The sequence below is a fragment of the Monodelphis domestica genome, chromosome 1, assembly GCF_027887165.1.
Source record: "Monodelphis domestica isolate mMonDom1 chromosome 1, mMonDom1.pri, whole genome shotgun sequence".
Classification (NCBI taxonomy): Eukaryota; Metazoa; Chordata; class Mammalia; order Didelphimorphia; family Didelphidae; genus Monodelphis; species Monodelphis domestica.
The window spans coordinates 170,968,425-170,983,335 of NC_077227.1; the positions used below are offsets into that span (position 1 = coordinate 170,968,425).

General features: G+C 35.5%; 1 protein-coding gene and 1 long non-coding RNA gene across 2 annotated transcripts; one reads left to right on the forward strand and one right to left on the reverse strand.

Annotated features, from left to right (window-relative positions):
- Positions 1-715: 715 nt before the first annotated feature.
- Positions 716-1,493, reverse strand: LOC103105115 (uncharacterized). Its single transcript, XR_460698.3, has 2 exons — positions 1,287-1,493; positions 716-928 (listed from the first exon to the last, which is right to left on the reverse strand). It is a non-coding gene; the product is annotated as an uncharacterized LOC103105115 (long non-coding RNA).
- On the forward strand, positions 1,468-14,152 carry RSL24D1 (ribosomal L24 domain containing 1). The gene is made up of 6 exons (XM_001378222.5): positions 1,468-1,650; positions 4,206-4,319; positions 8,409-8,481; positions 10,545-10,608; positions 11,721-11,806; positions 12,548-14,152. The coding sequence occupies exons 1-6, from the start codon at positions 1,570-1,572 to the stop codon at positions 12,619-12,621; spliced, it is 492 nt and encodes a 163-aa protein (XP_001378259.1). The 5' UTR covers positions 1,468-1,569; the 3' UTR covers positions 12,622-14,152.
- Positions 14,153-14,911: the final 759 nt, after the last annotated feature.

Genomic DNA, 14,911 nt, shown 5'->3' on the forward strand with positions numbered 1-14,911 from the left:
GAAATGATGCTGGATTTGGAATTTCTTTTGTATCAAATTGGCATCAGTAATTAATACATGTTTATATATACAAACGTGTTATATACACATATATGACCAAAAGCGATCCTTTGGCCATAAATGGATAAAGGATATGAACAAGCAGTTCCTAAAATAAATGCAATCTACTATCTATATGAAAAATGCTCTAAATCACTAATAATAAGATAAAAGCAAATCAAAACAGATTGGAGGTTTCACTTCATACAGGAAAAATTGGCAAAGATGAATAAAGATGGAAATAGTTAACTGTTGGAGGGGTTATAGAAAGATAGGCACAGTAATGCATTGTTGTTGGAACTATGGAGTACAACTATTTTAGAAAGCAATTTGAAATTATGCAAATAAAGTATCTAAAATGTCCATAGTTTGAACAGAGATTCCTCTACTGTGCTTATTTCCCATTTAATAAGAAGAAAGTCCCCATATAGACCAAATTAATTATAGCAGTAGAGTGAGTGAGTGAGTGTGTGTGTGTGTTGGCAAAGAAATAAGATGAGTAGATGCTTATAAACTGGGGAATGGCTCAACAAATTGAGGTTCATGAATGTGGTGGTATGTTATTGTGCTGTAAGAAATAATTCATGTGACAGATATGAGTAGGGAAAGATTCATATAAACTGATGCAGAGTGAAGTAGATCCAAGAAAATAACATACATAATGATCACAGCAGTGTAAACAGAAAGACTATACTCCAAATCAAATGTAGATTGTGCAAAATTACAAAGAATGAGCATGGCTCCAAAGAGATACAAGAAGACACTTTCCTTTTAAGGTGTGACATCCATGTGCTATTTTTTTATATATCCATCAATTTTGCTGAGATTTGTCCTCTTTTTTGTCACAAAAATGTTATTTATCAGATGGGATGGATAGATCCTGGGATGCCTGGGAAAGGTAAGGAGAAGAAAGTGAATATCCTATCATCTTTTCCAACTCTAAATCAATAATCTCTGGGTGCAATTTTCTCATTTCTAAAAGGCTGGGGTTGGACTGGATGAGCTTTGAGGTCTCTATCTACTTTAGATCTATGATCTCTAAGATTCCTGAGAGCCAGGCAGGTAGGTGGTGCAGTGGGCCTGAGGTCAGGAACTCCTCTTCCTGAGTTCAAATTCAGCCTCAGACACTTACTAGCTATGAGCCTGGGCAAGTCACTTTATCCTATTTGCCTCAGTTTCTGCATCAGAACAATGGGTTATACAAGTAAATGGCAAACCATTCCAGTATTTTTCCAAGAAAACCCCACCTGGGGTCACGAAGAGTCCGACAGGACAGAACAAGAACCATCATTCATACTTTCCAGGTTCCAGGTCCGTTGAACTTTCGGTGGTTCTCACCAGGGGGCACAGCGCAGATTTCCATCAATTGTTATCCTCAGCAATGCCCACAAGATGGTGCCAGAGGGCGCGCCTTGCTCCTGTCGCGCTGTCCTAGAAATCACGGGAGAAGAAACGTACTTCCGGAAATGTCCTTAACGTCACTTCCTCTCAAGCACAGATCCCTAGGAAAGGTGGCTGCTCCACTTCAAGATGCGTATCGAGAAGTGTTATTTCTGTTCCGGGCCGGTGTACCCGGGGCACGGCATGATGTTTGTCCGCAACGACTGTAAGGTGAGGCCGCAGACGATGGGTCAGGGGTTAGAGGCGGTCTTAAGCGTGGTCTCGTCAGAATGATCTCGTGTCGGGTCTGGCGCGCGCCCCTGGCCCTTGAGAACTACCCTGCGGCACCTCTGACACGTGACTGAGGACTTTCAAGGGCTCGGCTTACTTTACGTAGTGTTTTGGATTGTTTCCGATCTGTTGGGACGCCTGTTTTGTGTAGGGCGTGGGGGTGGGGGGCTAGTCTGCTACGTGTAGGTCATCAGTGGATTGCTTTCGGGTATGTTGAACCTCTGTGGTCAGGTCCTGGGAGTCCCTACCCTGGCTGTGTTCAGGTTCTGGAGGAGTCTTTCTGACGTACCCGTAAACATGTTTATATTAATATGAGGTCCATGTATAGATTTCAGAGGTTCCTTAGTCTCAAATGGGGGGAAAAACAAAACACCAAACATCTTTATTTTCACTAGCTCCCAACTGAAACTTAGCATTTCCTTCAACTATTTGGCAACATTATTATAAGAATGGTTCTATGAAAAAAAGATTAAGAATCTCTGATATAAAATCATCCCTCCATCCATTTAGCCACTGAAGTGATTTTCCTAAAGTTCAGGTCAGATCTCATGACCTCAGGAAACTCCACTGGCTCCCTGTTGCCTCAGGTACAATAAATTTAAAAAAAATGTTCTTTTTAGCATTCAAAGATCTTCATAACCTAGCCCCCTCCTACCTTTCCTGTCTTCTTATGCCTTACTCTCTGGATCCAAGAACAAGACACTCATTTTTCAACTTAGGGCATGTCTAGAATACTTTCCCAAGTATTTTTCCCCAGTCCAAAAAGTCCATCGGAGCTTGTAGAGTTAGGGAGTTGGTGAGGGAAAGAAGAGGAGGTGGGAAGAGAACACATATGGACTGTTTCCCCAGTGATTCACAGTCACAGTTGGGTAAAAAGGGCTTCCTGAATCCCTCTTGGGTCATCCTTGGCCAAGTCTCTTCTGGATGGAACAGGAGGGAGAAAGGAGACTCCCATACTGACTTTGGCTTCTTTTAAGTTTCTTCTAAAAGCCCATTTTTTACTGGAATCCTTCCACAACTCTTTCTGTAGAATGAAAATCTGATATACCTATTGTTTTCATAGAACTCTCAAAGATTAGGGAATATTTACTATAAGTTCACATTTAGAAGGTTCTGTATTAATGCTATAAAGGTATGATTGTTGATGTCATTTATTAATGTATCTTCTAGTTACTTTTGAATTCAGCAGTTCAAACTATTCCTTGACTTCTTGTTTGCCCACTAATCTCTTATGAGTCATCCTCAGTAATGTACAATAAAAAAACTCATTTTATTTTATTTGCAAAACTACACAAAAATTAAGAACACTTAAAAATGTCTGGGACAGCTAGGTGACAGACCTGGAGACAGTAGGTCCAAGATTCAGATTTAGCCCCAGACACTTCTAGCTATGTGAATTTGGGCAAATCACTTAACCCTAATTGCCCAACCCTTAATGTTCTGCTGGGAACCAAAAATATTTAAGGCAGAAGATAAAGGTTAAAAAGTTTTTTTTTCTGCCATTGTTCCTCCAGAATGTAATACAAATTACATTTGAGACATAATAAGACTGAAGAAATGATTTTAATAGCTCATTGAAGCATCACAAAGTTGTAGGAGGTATTGGGCTATGTTCAAATATTGAAATATTAATAAGATTATTAAGAGACCAATATTATTTATTTCTAGTCATATTTGTGAATAGGTAATTTTAAATGTAAATAATTTTTTGCAGCAAGACTTGTGATTTCATCTTTATAGGGAGTAGGTACTTCCTACAATTTAGCTTTTGTTCTCCAATTTAGTCTGGAACAATTAACTCTCTGGGGCATGAAGAGATTACATGATTTACCAGTAGTCACATAGATAATATGTGCCAGGGTGCCAGGGATGGGAATTGAATCCAGAACATCCTGAGTCTGATTCTCATTCACTTTCACTCATTACTTCATGATGCCTCTCTTTTATCAAAAGAGCAATACTAAAGTGAGCTAGTTTTAAAATTTAATCAACTTTTTTGCTAAGATTAAACATACTCAAGTGAGTTTTTACTTTAAACATGAATCTGTGTAAAAAATTTTTTCCAGAAAAATAGTCAGCTAGCTTAGCATTTAATTGTCCTTTTTTTCTTCCTCTTAAAGACACTTGAAGTACATAAAGGCTCTTGAGAATAAAGGTTGATTAGAGAGATAGACCTTGCCAACTTTATTTAAAATCTTTCTCATTTCAGGTACCTAATTTGGGGAATTTAGTATTCTTTAAATTTGTAAAAATGAGTTAGTTCATCTTATGATCATATTTCTATTTTTTCAGTGGGTTATATCCTGTTTTTTTTTTTTGAGAGTCAAGTGTTATATGTAGTCCCTGATTGATTTTAAAATGAAGTGGGTGACAGGTAATACATAGTGCATAGCAGTTGTTTCAAAGCTTATGTTTTTGACTTGGCATAGTAACATTTTGTTTCAGGAGAACCCTTAATGCTAACTTATTTGGTTTTGTTTTTATTTTTCCTTCAGGTTTTCAGATTTTGCAAGTCTAAATGCCATAAAAACTTTAAAAAGAAGCGCAATCCTCGAAAGGTCAGATGGACGAAAGCCTTTAGAAAGGCAGCTGGTAAAGAACTTACAGTGGTGAGTACAATGAACTTGAAGTAGTCTGGATGTTTTTCAAAACTTTGATTTTTATTTTAGCAATATGTGATGAAGTTGAAAACTGTAAAGTTAGAGTATAGGAGTACTCTGCTATATTTAGGCATAAAAAAAATTCATATCTCTTACCATTACAAAAATAGAGGGGGACTGTGGCATGGATAATTCAGTTTGGTGTAGATAATTTTTGCAATTCAAGATTTGGTAGTAGATAAATTGCATTTTAGGAAGTGGTTGATAAGAAGGAATCATACTGAGCTAAATGATTTTTTAGGAGTTTTGGGTCCACCCATGGCAACTTGTATTCTAATTAGAGCTGGTAAATACTGGAAGGATACAGAGAGCTCAGTATATTAAGACCTAGGGCTAGGGCTAAATTTTTCTAGGCCAGTAAGTGGCATATTGGATAGTCCCCTGTTGAACAAATTAAACAAACAAACAAACAAAAAAAAACAAGCTGATTTTGCTAGGTGGGGGTTCCAGAATTGCTATAATGCCTTTCCTGCAAATTACTTGAGATACTAATAGTGAATCTCAATTCATAACTTTCTTTTTTTTTTTAATTTTATGATATTTTATTTGATCATTTCCAAGCATTATTCATTAAAGACAAAGATCATTTTCTTTTCCTCCCCCCCAATCCCCATAGCCGATGCGTGATTCCACTGGGTATTACATGTGTTCTTGATTCGAACCCATTGCCACGTTGTTAGTATTTGCATTAGAGTGTTCATTTAGAGTCTCTCCTCTGTCATGTCCCCTCAACCGCTGTAGTCAGGCAGTTGCTTTTCCTCGGTGTTTCTACTCCCACAGTTTGTCCTCTGCTTATGGATAATGTTTTTTCTCTTAGATCCCTGCAGATTGTTCAGGGACATTACACCGCCACTAATGGAGAAGTCCATTCCGTTCGATTATACCACAGTGTATTAGTCTCTGTGTACAATGTTCTCCTGGTTCTGCTCCTCTCGCTCTGCATCACTTCCTGGAGGTTGTTCCAGACTCCATGGAATTCCTCCACTTTATTATTCCTTTTTGCACAATAGTATTCCATCACCAACATATACCACAATTTGTTCAGCCATTCCCCAATTGAAGGGCATCCCCTCGTTTTCCAATTTTTGGCCACCACAAAGAGCACAGCTATGAATATTTTTGTACAAGTCTTTTTGTCCATTATCTCTTTGGGGTACAGACCCAGCAGTGCTATGGCTGGATCAAAGGGTAGACATTCTTTTATCGCCCTTTGGGCATAGTTCCAAATTGCCCTCCAGAATGGTTGGATCAGTTCACAACTCCACCAGCAATGAATTAATGTCCCTACTTTGCCACATCCCCTCCAGCATTCACTGCTTTCCTCTGCTGTCATGTTAGCCAATCTGCTAGGTCACCTCAGAGTTGTTTTGATTTGCATCTCTCTGATTATAAGAGATTTAGAACACTTCTTCATGTGCTTATTAATAGTTTTGATCATAACTTTCTAAAGTGAATGAAGAGCTAGTGAGAATACCCAGGAAAAACATAACATTGTGACAGCAGAATTGAACCCTAGACAGAAAATTAAATTCGCTTTATACATGGTATACAGAACTGTGTGCAATTAGCCCTGTCAAGTCACAGAAAATAGGTATATGATAGCAAAGTGTCAGATCATAGTTCTTAAGTTGTTGAGGCAACTTTTCCATAGAAACCTTGATATAAATTCTGATCTGTTTACCTTTTTTATTAAAAACACACACACACACACACACACACACACACACAAAACTTTACCTATTGTCTTAGAATCAATACTAAGTATTGGTTCTAAAGCAAAAGAAAGGTAAGGGCTAAACAATTGAATTTAAGTGACTTGCTGGGGGTCACATAGCTAGAAGTGTCTTCAGGTTAGATTTGAACCCAGTTCTTCCCAAATCTAGGTCTGGCCAGCTATCCACTGAACCACCTAGTTGTCCTGTGATCTATTGTTTTTGTTTTTGTTTTTTTTAAACCCTTACCTTCCATCTTAGAATCAATTCTGTGTTTTGGTTCCAAGGCAGAAGAGTGTTAAGGGCTAGGCAATGGGGGTAAGTGACATGCCCAGGGTCAAATAGCTGGGAAGTGTCTGAGGCCAGATTTGAACCTAGGATCTCCCCTCCCTAGGCCTGGCTCTCAATCCATTTAGCCACCCAGCTGCCTCCCCTCCCTCCATCTATTCTTAAATTGAGTTTGTGTCCCCAAATTATTACTTGAATTAAGTCATTAAGGTAGCTTACATAGCTGCCTGTTTCACACCTTAGAACTTCCTTAAGAGGGTGATTTTTATGTGATTGAAGTAAGAACCTGTTAGAACAGAACCCTGCTTTAGTTGTTCATTTTACTTTCCTTATTCTATAAAGTGTTACTTATACTATTATCTACCCACAAATTAGATAATGTATGTAAAATATTTTGCAGACCTCAAAATGCTTATTTTAACTGGACAAATTAATTGTTATAAAGTTTCACTTAATGAACAGGTTCTCATTTTAAAACAAAGCTTAAAAATATCTTAAGGACATAATTAGGTAGTAAAACATGATATAATATCTAGAGATTTAAGAATAAAATATTTAGGAAAAAAAGTTGTTTGACCACTTAAAGAAACAAGAACATAGAAACAGAGCCAGGACTAAAAACTAAATTCTGTCAATTCGTAACCTTAACCATGCTAAGTGACCTCTTTGTTCTTTTCCTCTGGGGCACAATTTGCTTATCATATGTAAAGATTAAAATTTAGGGGAGACTGAGGCAGATAGAAATTAGTTTCTACAAGGAGTATTATATTTTATGAGGTTTATTAAAGATTAAGGATTAAAGAAAAGACAGGATAAGAAACACGTGCCTAGGTCAGAGTGGCCTAGACAAGATAATCTCACATCATGGAAGAGATGCCTTTGCTCCAAAACGGAAGTCCAAAAAGAGACCCAAAAGCTTTTGCAATCAGGTTAAATACCTTCTCGATCTTGGCCCAGGTGAGATTACAAAGCATTCTGGGGAAGTGGAGCAAGGAATTGTGGGGATTGTAGTCCTGTATTCGAGTCTATTTTTTACACATATGGGCAGCTCTTTATTGCCATCACCATACATATGATGGGGAATCCTCTGTAAATTGATTTTTTCCCCCTCTCTGGTAGCTGGCTAATTAAAGGAGGAATGTTCATGTCTGTTCAGCTTGGCCTCTAGAATTGGAACAACTGTAGTATTTTATAGTTTGTTTTTTCAAGAAAAACCAAGTATTTTAATTGTTTTAACATTAACCATTCCAGTTGAGGCTGTTCCTCATCAAGAATGTCATAATTTTTAGAATCAAAGAAATTGAAAATAGTTGGAAACAATCTATAGGGCTTTTCTGGGAAAAGCACCTTAATGTAGCAATAATTAAAAATTTTAGTTTTATTATTTTTCCAATTAATAGGCACTTATTTTCTCTCCCACTTATCCACTTCCTCCTTTTCCTCAAATTGAACAATTTTTTAAAAAGACAAAAGAAAACTCATAATTTGAGGTAGTCTCAGAAAGCACAAGCATCGAAAAAGCTTGGGAAAAGACTCGGGAAGCACAAGCTTCTGGAAAAAAACTTCTTGTAGAAGATCAGATTTGGAAAATATGCCTGCTGCTTCTTTTCCTGTTTTCATGCCTCGACTCATGATTACTCTCTTTACTGTTACCTTCCCTCTATCTTTCTAGAATGAATCCTCCAAGTTCATTTTTCTTTTCCTACAAATATTCTTCAACTCCCATTCTCTGTTATCTTTGTTCTTCCAATTCTATTTTGTATTCTTTTCAGTTATGTATGTCTTATTGCTCCTATTCCATAAGTGCTTTGGGCAGAGAGTATGGCTTATTTTTTTTCATAATGGCTAATGTGTTATCTCATGTATAGTTGAATTAATGAATAAAAATGTTTCTGTTGGGGTTATTATTTAATAAGAAATGAATGTTTGGTTTGATGTACTTTGAATTGTTTGTGAAATGGAGCTATTTTAACTTTGTTAAAGATAAACTTTGTATGTGTCTTATAAATGAAGTCTTTCTTTTATTTTCTTTATATAGGACAATTCATTTGAATTCGAAAAACGTAGAAATGAACCTGTCAAATACCAGAGAGAGCTATGGAATAAAACAGGTAACGTATTAAAAAAATATTGATGTAGAGTAGGAGTTCCCTGTTCATAAGTCCTAGGTCTCAGTCTGTCAGGTCATTAAATTAAACAGCTTCCAATTGTGACCCTTCATTGTATGGGCATTTTTTGGTGGGGATTGTGAATGTTTGAACATTTCCACATCCATAGTGCTAGGAGGACTTCCATATTAAGGCCCCTTCCAAGATTTCAAGGTTTTCATTTGAAGATCCAGATAGGTATCCATAAAAACATTGCATAATGAAGGAAATTATTTTGGACTTCTTGCTTTCACAGGGGTAAGTGGTTACTTGAAAAAGTCATTTATATAAGATGAGATAGTGGGGGGTAAAAAAGGCAGAGAAAAATTCTGGATTCACTGACTGTAACTTTAGCCACAGGGAACTTGGTCTGATTGATCTTATATTTTGAACTGTCTTTGTCAGCAGTTTTCTGTGCTTCATTTTTATCATCTTCACATACTTCAAGATAGCTAGTTGGCCCAGTAGATAAGAGTGCTGGTCTTAGTCAGGAAGGCTTGAGTTCTAATACAGCCTCAGATACTTGTTAATTTGTGACCCTGGGCAAATCACTTATCTTGTTTACCTTATTTTCCTCATCCAAAAAAATGGGGATGATAAAAGCACCTATGTCCCAGGGTTATTATGAAGATCAAATAAAATGAATTCTTAAAAGTTCTTAGCGAACATAAACACTCTGTATAAATGTTAATCATTATTATTACTTCAGAATATTGAAAAGTTTGTCTATGTTGACATAAGCTTCTATAACCTTTTATATTTTAATTTACTTTTTGGTTTATTTCCAAACCAAAGCCAGTTTCTTTCACAACTTGCAAATTATGGAGGAATCTGAAGCAAATAAAAATAAGAGAAGTTATAGGATATCCTTTGCAAATATCTTGCTGGATGTCATGTTTCAGGAGGATGTGCTTTTCACAATTTCAGATAGTGTTCTTTGACCAGTCATGCAGCAATATTTGAAAGTACTTTTTTTCAGCATCAAGTCTGAAATGGGTTTCAAGTAGTTTGAAGTCTGATTCATTGCTCTAGCAGGACTTTTTCCTTTTTCCTTTGGATCTTGGATTCAGGAATGTTGTAGCTGCATGAATTCTTCCCATTTGTTAATTCTTTTACTTTGACCAATACTTCTAAGTGGTGATACACATATATTCTATATCCTTAAAGCTAACTTTTCCACTCATTCCATTTTTATTGTTTGGTCCTCACGTTAACTTTTGAAGATAGTTAGGGAAGGTAGTATCATTTTGCAGAAGATATCATTGTGGCTGACTGAGGTTTAGTGACTTGCCTGCAATCATGTGAAGAGTTGGCCCAAGAATCTGGAGCTTCTGAAGTTAACTGGATCATCACACTTATTGAAACCCATAAAATTTGATTGCAAGGTTTCAGTATCAGAGTGTTTATCCTTGCAATGTTTTTTCTTACTGCTTCTTGGGGTCAAGAAGCTCTAGTTTTGTTTTTTTAAGTCCTTTATAACTTAGATTTTTTTGAATAGTGCCAAAAGCATTCATGGTGCCACTGAGAAGCAAGTTTAAGCTAAGCAGTGCACATTTTATTGCAGAGATAAATATCTAATATCTTTTATTCATTAGTATTGCATTTTATCTATTCCCTTTCACATTTTGTTTTCCTGACATCATTAGTTGGTAAAGCAAGTTCTTTACCACCCCTCCTTAAGTCTTCACATATTTTGCAGCTATAGTGTATTCATCTTGTTACAGTACTATTTTAAGATCAAATCTGAAGAGCCTTTGAGGTTCTTAAAAATTATAGAGGATTGGTATTCATGAAAAGATGAGATAATGAAGAATAATCAAGAATATGTAATGTGTCACCACATGTCCATACTATCCTCAGTTTTTTTGTAGTAGTGATATTTGAATTCATTATTTCAGTTTCAATGCTTTCTAAATTAGGGATTTAGGATTATGAAGGAATAATCAAAAAGCTCATATTAAGAATTATAAGGGTTGAAAGCATATCCTTATGGTAGAGTTTTGTAAATATCTTTTTGTTTCTTGCAGTTGATGCCATGAAGAGAGTAGAGGAGATCAAACAAAAACGTCAAGCTAAATTTATAATGAACAGGTGGGAATATTTGAATAAAGTAACAAGTGTACCTTATATAACATTGTCCTCATGAACATTGTTAATACTTTATATGCTATTTTTGTTTTAATTCCTTGAAATCCTTTTGTAACAACATTTGACCAACTACCCATGTTTAATATTGCTCTTATGGTATTAACAGCAACTTATGATGTTTTGTGTAAATGGTGTATTTTCAAGTGATCATTTGAAGTTTATTAAACTGTTACTGTGAAATAATAGCTGCAGAAATTCCCTGAATTATGTTGTTTAGAAAGTCTAGTCTCATCACAGGAAAAAAAAAAAGGCCTACTTCACTTTTCTTGCCTTTATTTGTAATAATTAACAGAAAGGTTATCTGATATTTGGGTGTCATTCATTCCATGAAGTGAGGATTTATGGAATGTTTATGTTGTACTTAGATCCTCTGGCAGGTTCACAAGAAATGGGGAAACAGTCCCTGTTTATACGTTTCTTGCAAGCCTATCATATGCAGCATACAATTAGAAAAGAAGACAATAATTGATAAAGTACTAATTGTGTGACAAAATGATTTCTAAAGTCCTGAGATATATAAGCGTGAGAGCAATTAAAGAATGTCGAAATCCTTTAATGTTGTTCTTGTCAGGAAGAGTAATTTTTTACAGCTCACCCATTCGTTCAACATAGATTATTTACCAAATTTTTATTGAGCATCTAGTTTACAGAGTATCCCAAAAATCTTATAGTGGTTCTAAGCTTTTAAAGCTAAATGTAAAGGGGTATATTTCATAACAAGGATGATATCGTTACTGCTAGTTTTACAGCTTGGTTTGGGAGTCAAAGGCTAGCCATGTGGATCAGTTAAATAACATTCTGTGCCAGAACAAATGTTTAAGCAATGTGGACTGGAATGATTGAGGAATATTGCGGAGTAAGCCCTGAGCATAGTAGCATTGCTGTTTCTCCATATTAGGAATGTCCAAATTAGTATTTAACAGTAGTTTTAAGTACCTGCTTCCAGTTGGGGTTGGTTGTCTTAATTATAAAATTTGGCTACTGTATAATGAGGACTTCATCTTAAAGAGATTATTATTCCAAGTTGTGATCCTATCTTGTATTTCCTACCTTAGGTTAAAGAAGAGCAAAGAACTACAGAAAGTTCAGGCCATCAACGAAGTCAAACAAAACATCCACCTTATTCGGGCACCTCTTGCAGGTAAGCACTGTACATATGTCCTCTTTTTAAAGCAAAAACTGGATTTATTGGAATGATAAACTGGGGGGGGTTGTTGTTATATCCCACGTTCTTGTTGCATTTATAAAGGGATTTGATGTGCAAGAATTTGATGTCCTTATAATACTTGAAGACTGTTTATTGTACAAAGACTTTTATCAAAGATGGCTTAAAATAATGATTATATTCATGCAAATATAATTTATTCCTATTATTTGCTTTTGGTCAAAGAGTAATAATTTGAACTATAGTCTTTCTTTTGAGTTCATGCAAGTCCTTTTAGTTACATAAGCCACCTAGATTGGGCATAGTAAGTTGTACCCAAAATAATTTGTAGAGAACAGAGACAGGTAGAATTTATTTTAAAACTAGAATCTAGAGTGCTTAAGTCCTATTATAGATCAGCTTGTGTAACAACAAATATTGAGTGGTAAAAATTTGCATAATAAAAAATTTCTAATGTCTAATCAATGATCTACTTATTTCACATTTTATAAAAATGTCTAGTATAATGAAATTTGAAGTCTCCTGAATTCACAGTAACAACTTCTAGTAGAGATTTTAAAATGGTAGATGATATCTGACTGGTAGTAGGTGACTACATAGAGATGGAACTTTTTACATGTACTTAAAACATCTTAAAAGTAATACAAATCCTGTAGAGAATGTGATTATTCTGAGGTCACAAGCTGATTTTTCCTCCTGCTTTTTTATTTTTTTTAGGCAAAGGAAAACAATTGGAAGAAAAAATGGTGCTCAAATTGCAACAGGATGTGGACATGGAAGATGATTCTTAGAAATTTCACAATGTTCTGAAACCTTCACTTATTGCTCCAGAAAGTATCTTGCAGAACCTTGGAACTCTTGTGCATTTTTGTGTTATTTTTTGTATTAGTTCAGTAAAAGCAAAAAAAAAAATCTCTTTTCACATAGTAATCTGTAAAATGTTAAGATGTTAAGAGTGTATTTTAAGGTAAAGCTACATTGAATTTGGCATTTTTTGTAAGTTATGAAAGTACTATTTGTAATTATAGAAGCAAATAGAAACAAAAGGGCTATGTCATTTGGATAGTGACTTCCAACATTTATTAACTCCTATAATTACATTATGCTTCAAGGTCATTAATGCATGAAATAAAACATTTCTTTTTAATATCCTCCCTTTATTGTAATGGGAGTGGAATACAGCTGTAATGTTTATTGAATTAACATTTTGTATAGTAATTGATTATAAATTATCTTCTCTACTTACTCTCATTTAAAGTTTTAGAATTTTGTTTTGCTATTCTCTTGTTAGCAGGGTTGAATACGGGATATTTTATCAGTCTTTTACTGTGTTGCAGCAACTGCCCTCAAAGACCTTTTTATTGGAGGAGACCAATTAGTTAACATGCCTTTGTTTTAAGTGCCTACTACATGCCAGGCATTTATAACACAAATACATAAATGAAAGAATTCCCTTTTCAAGGAGCTGACAGTCCAGTAGAGGAAACAAGTAAATATAATATATGGCATCAGAATAAGTACAAGCATAAAGAGAATAAGCAAATATGTACAAAGTAATTAGATTCAAGGTAGTTTTGGAGGGAGGACAGTAGCCATTAGGGGAAATTAGGAAAGTCTTTCATGTAGAAGGTGGTGTTTAATGGAGACAGCATGAAAATAATTATGTACAAATACAAGATATTCAGGAGAAATTGAAATAATCAACAGAGGGAACGAACTAGCATTAATGGGATTCAGGAAAGTCTTGTTTTAGAAGGTTGTACTCTGTCCTGAAAGGTCCCTTTCCATCTCCAAATCTTATCTTCCCATGAGTTAGGCTTCAGAGATGGACTCCAAGATGGTAGGATCTCTAAGGTTTATAAGCATAAAGTATGTTACTGATACATTAATGCCTTTTGGATCTTGGCCTTTATAAGGCACTGCATAGTGTAAGTCAACTCACTATTTAAATTTAATTTAATATTGTCTTTTATGGATCTGAAGATTTAGTCCGAAGCAGAAAAAGTTTTTCTTTGCACAAAGCTTAGCACATGGTTTGCATTCCATATTTAACGATGACTTTGGTTAATAATATGATGATGCCTCAATGAACAAATCCCCTGGGAACAAGGCTTCTTTATGAAGAACACAACCATATTAGAAAACAAAATGAGCTCTTATGAAGCATCAGTAGCATGTTTTGCAGGGTTCACTGGCAAAAGTTCTCACTACGTCAGGCTTAGTTCCATGTGACATGAATGCCTCCCTAGTCAATCTTAAGACCTAGATGTAAAAGGGGCAAGTCCTTAACAAAGTAATAAAGGCTGGTCTGTTTAACACGCATTTCCTCCTTGGTAGCATTCCTTTTCCTAACTTAATAGCCCACTAGGATCTGACACTATTCACTTGTCTCAAGTCTTTCCAAATTCTCCTTTGTTTTCCTCTGTGTTCTATGCTCTTTCCACTTCAAGTGCTCAATACATAACCTCATCTTTATTCTCAAAATAGAAAGTTATCCAATATTAATCATTTACTATTGAAGATCGTTAGTCATTTCATTATACTTCAGTGTTACTGAACTTCAATCAATGTTCCCTATTGTGAATTTAATGTTATTTTCTATTATAATCTCTTCTGATCTAGGATGTATCTTTAGACTTTTTGAAAAAAGTATCTGCCTTTTTCTGGCAACGAAATGTGTTGTTAATTATATAATAGCTTACATCTAATAGATTTCTATAAATTACCTGATTTGATCCTCAGAAGTCCTATAAGGATAGCTGGGAGAGGTTAAGCTACAATGTGTCATTATAGGGGAGGGGAGTGGGACAGAGATCACCAAGCTTTACAATCTTTTCTTACCAGCAAAGCTATTGCTGTTTTTATGGAAGAGGAATATGGAGAAAGGTTAAAAACAATTTCCTAACCACAGTCACTTTTCTGTTTTTCCATTTGAAAGAGTGGAGCTTTGAAAACATTTGCATAGACACAGTAATAGAAGACCCAAGAAAAGAATCACATAGAAGAATTCCAAGAGTAAATATGATTCCCTCCCCCTTACTTTACTATGGCCTTTGTTATCTTGCTATTGGACCTAGCTGA

Bases quoted from the DNA above. Each gene is read 5' to 3' on its own strand.
- RSL24D1 (XM_001378222.5), top strand. From the start codon at position 1,570: ATGCGTATCGAGAAGTGTTATTTCTGTTCCGGGCCGGTGTACCCGGGG. The intron at 1,651-4,205 runs GTGAGGCCGCAG...TTTTTCCTTCAG, and splicing joins TTGTCCGCAACGACTGTAAG to GTTTTCAGATTTTGCAAGTC. The intron at 10,609-11,720 runs GTGGGAATATTT...TTCCTACCTTAG, and splicing joins GCTAAATTTATAATGAACAG to GTTAAAGAAGAGCAAAGAAC.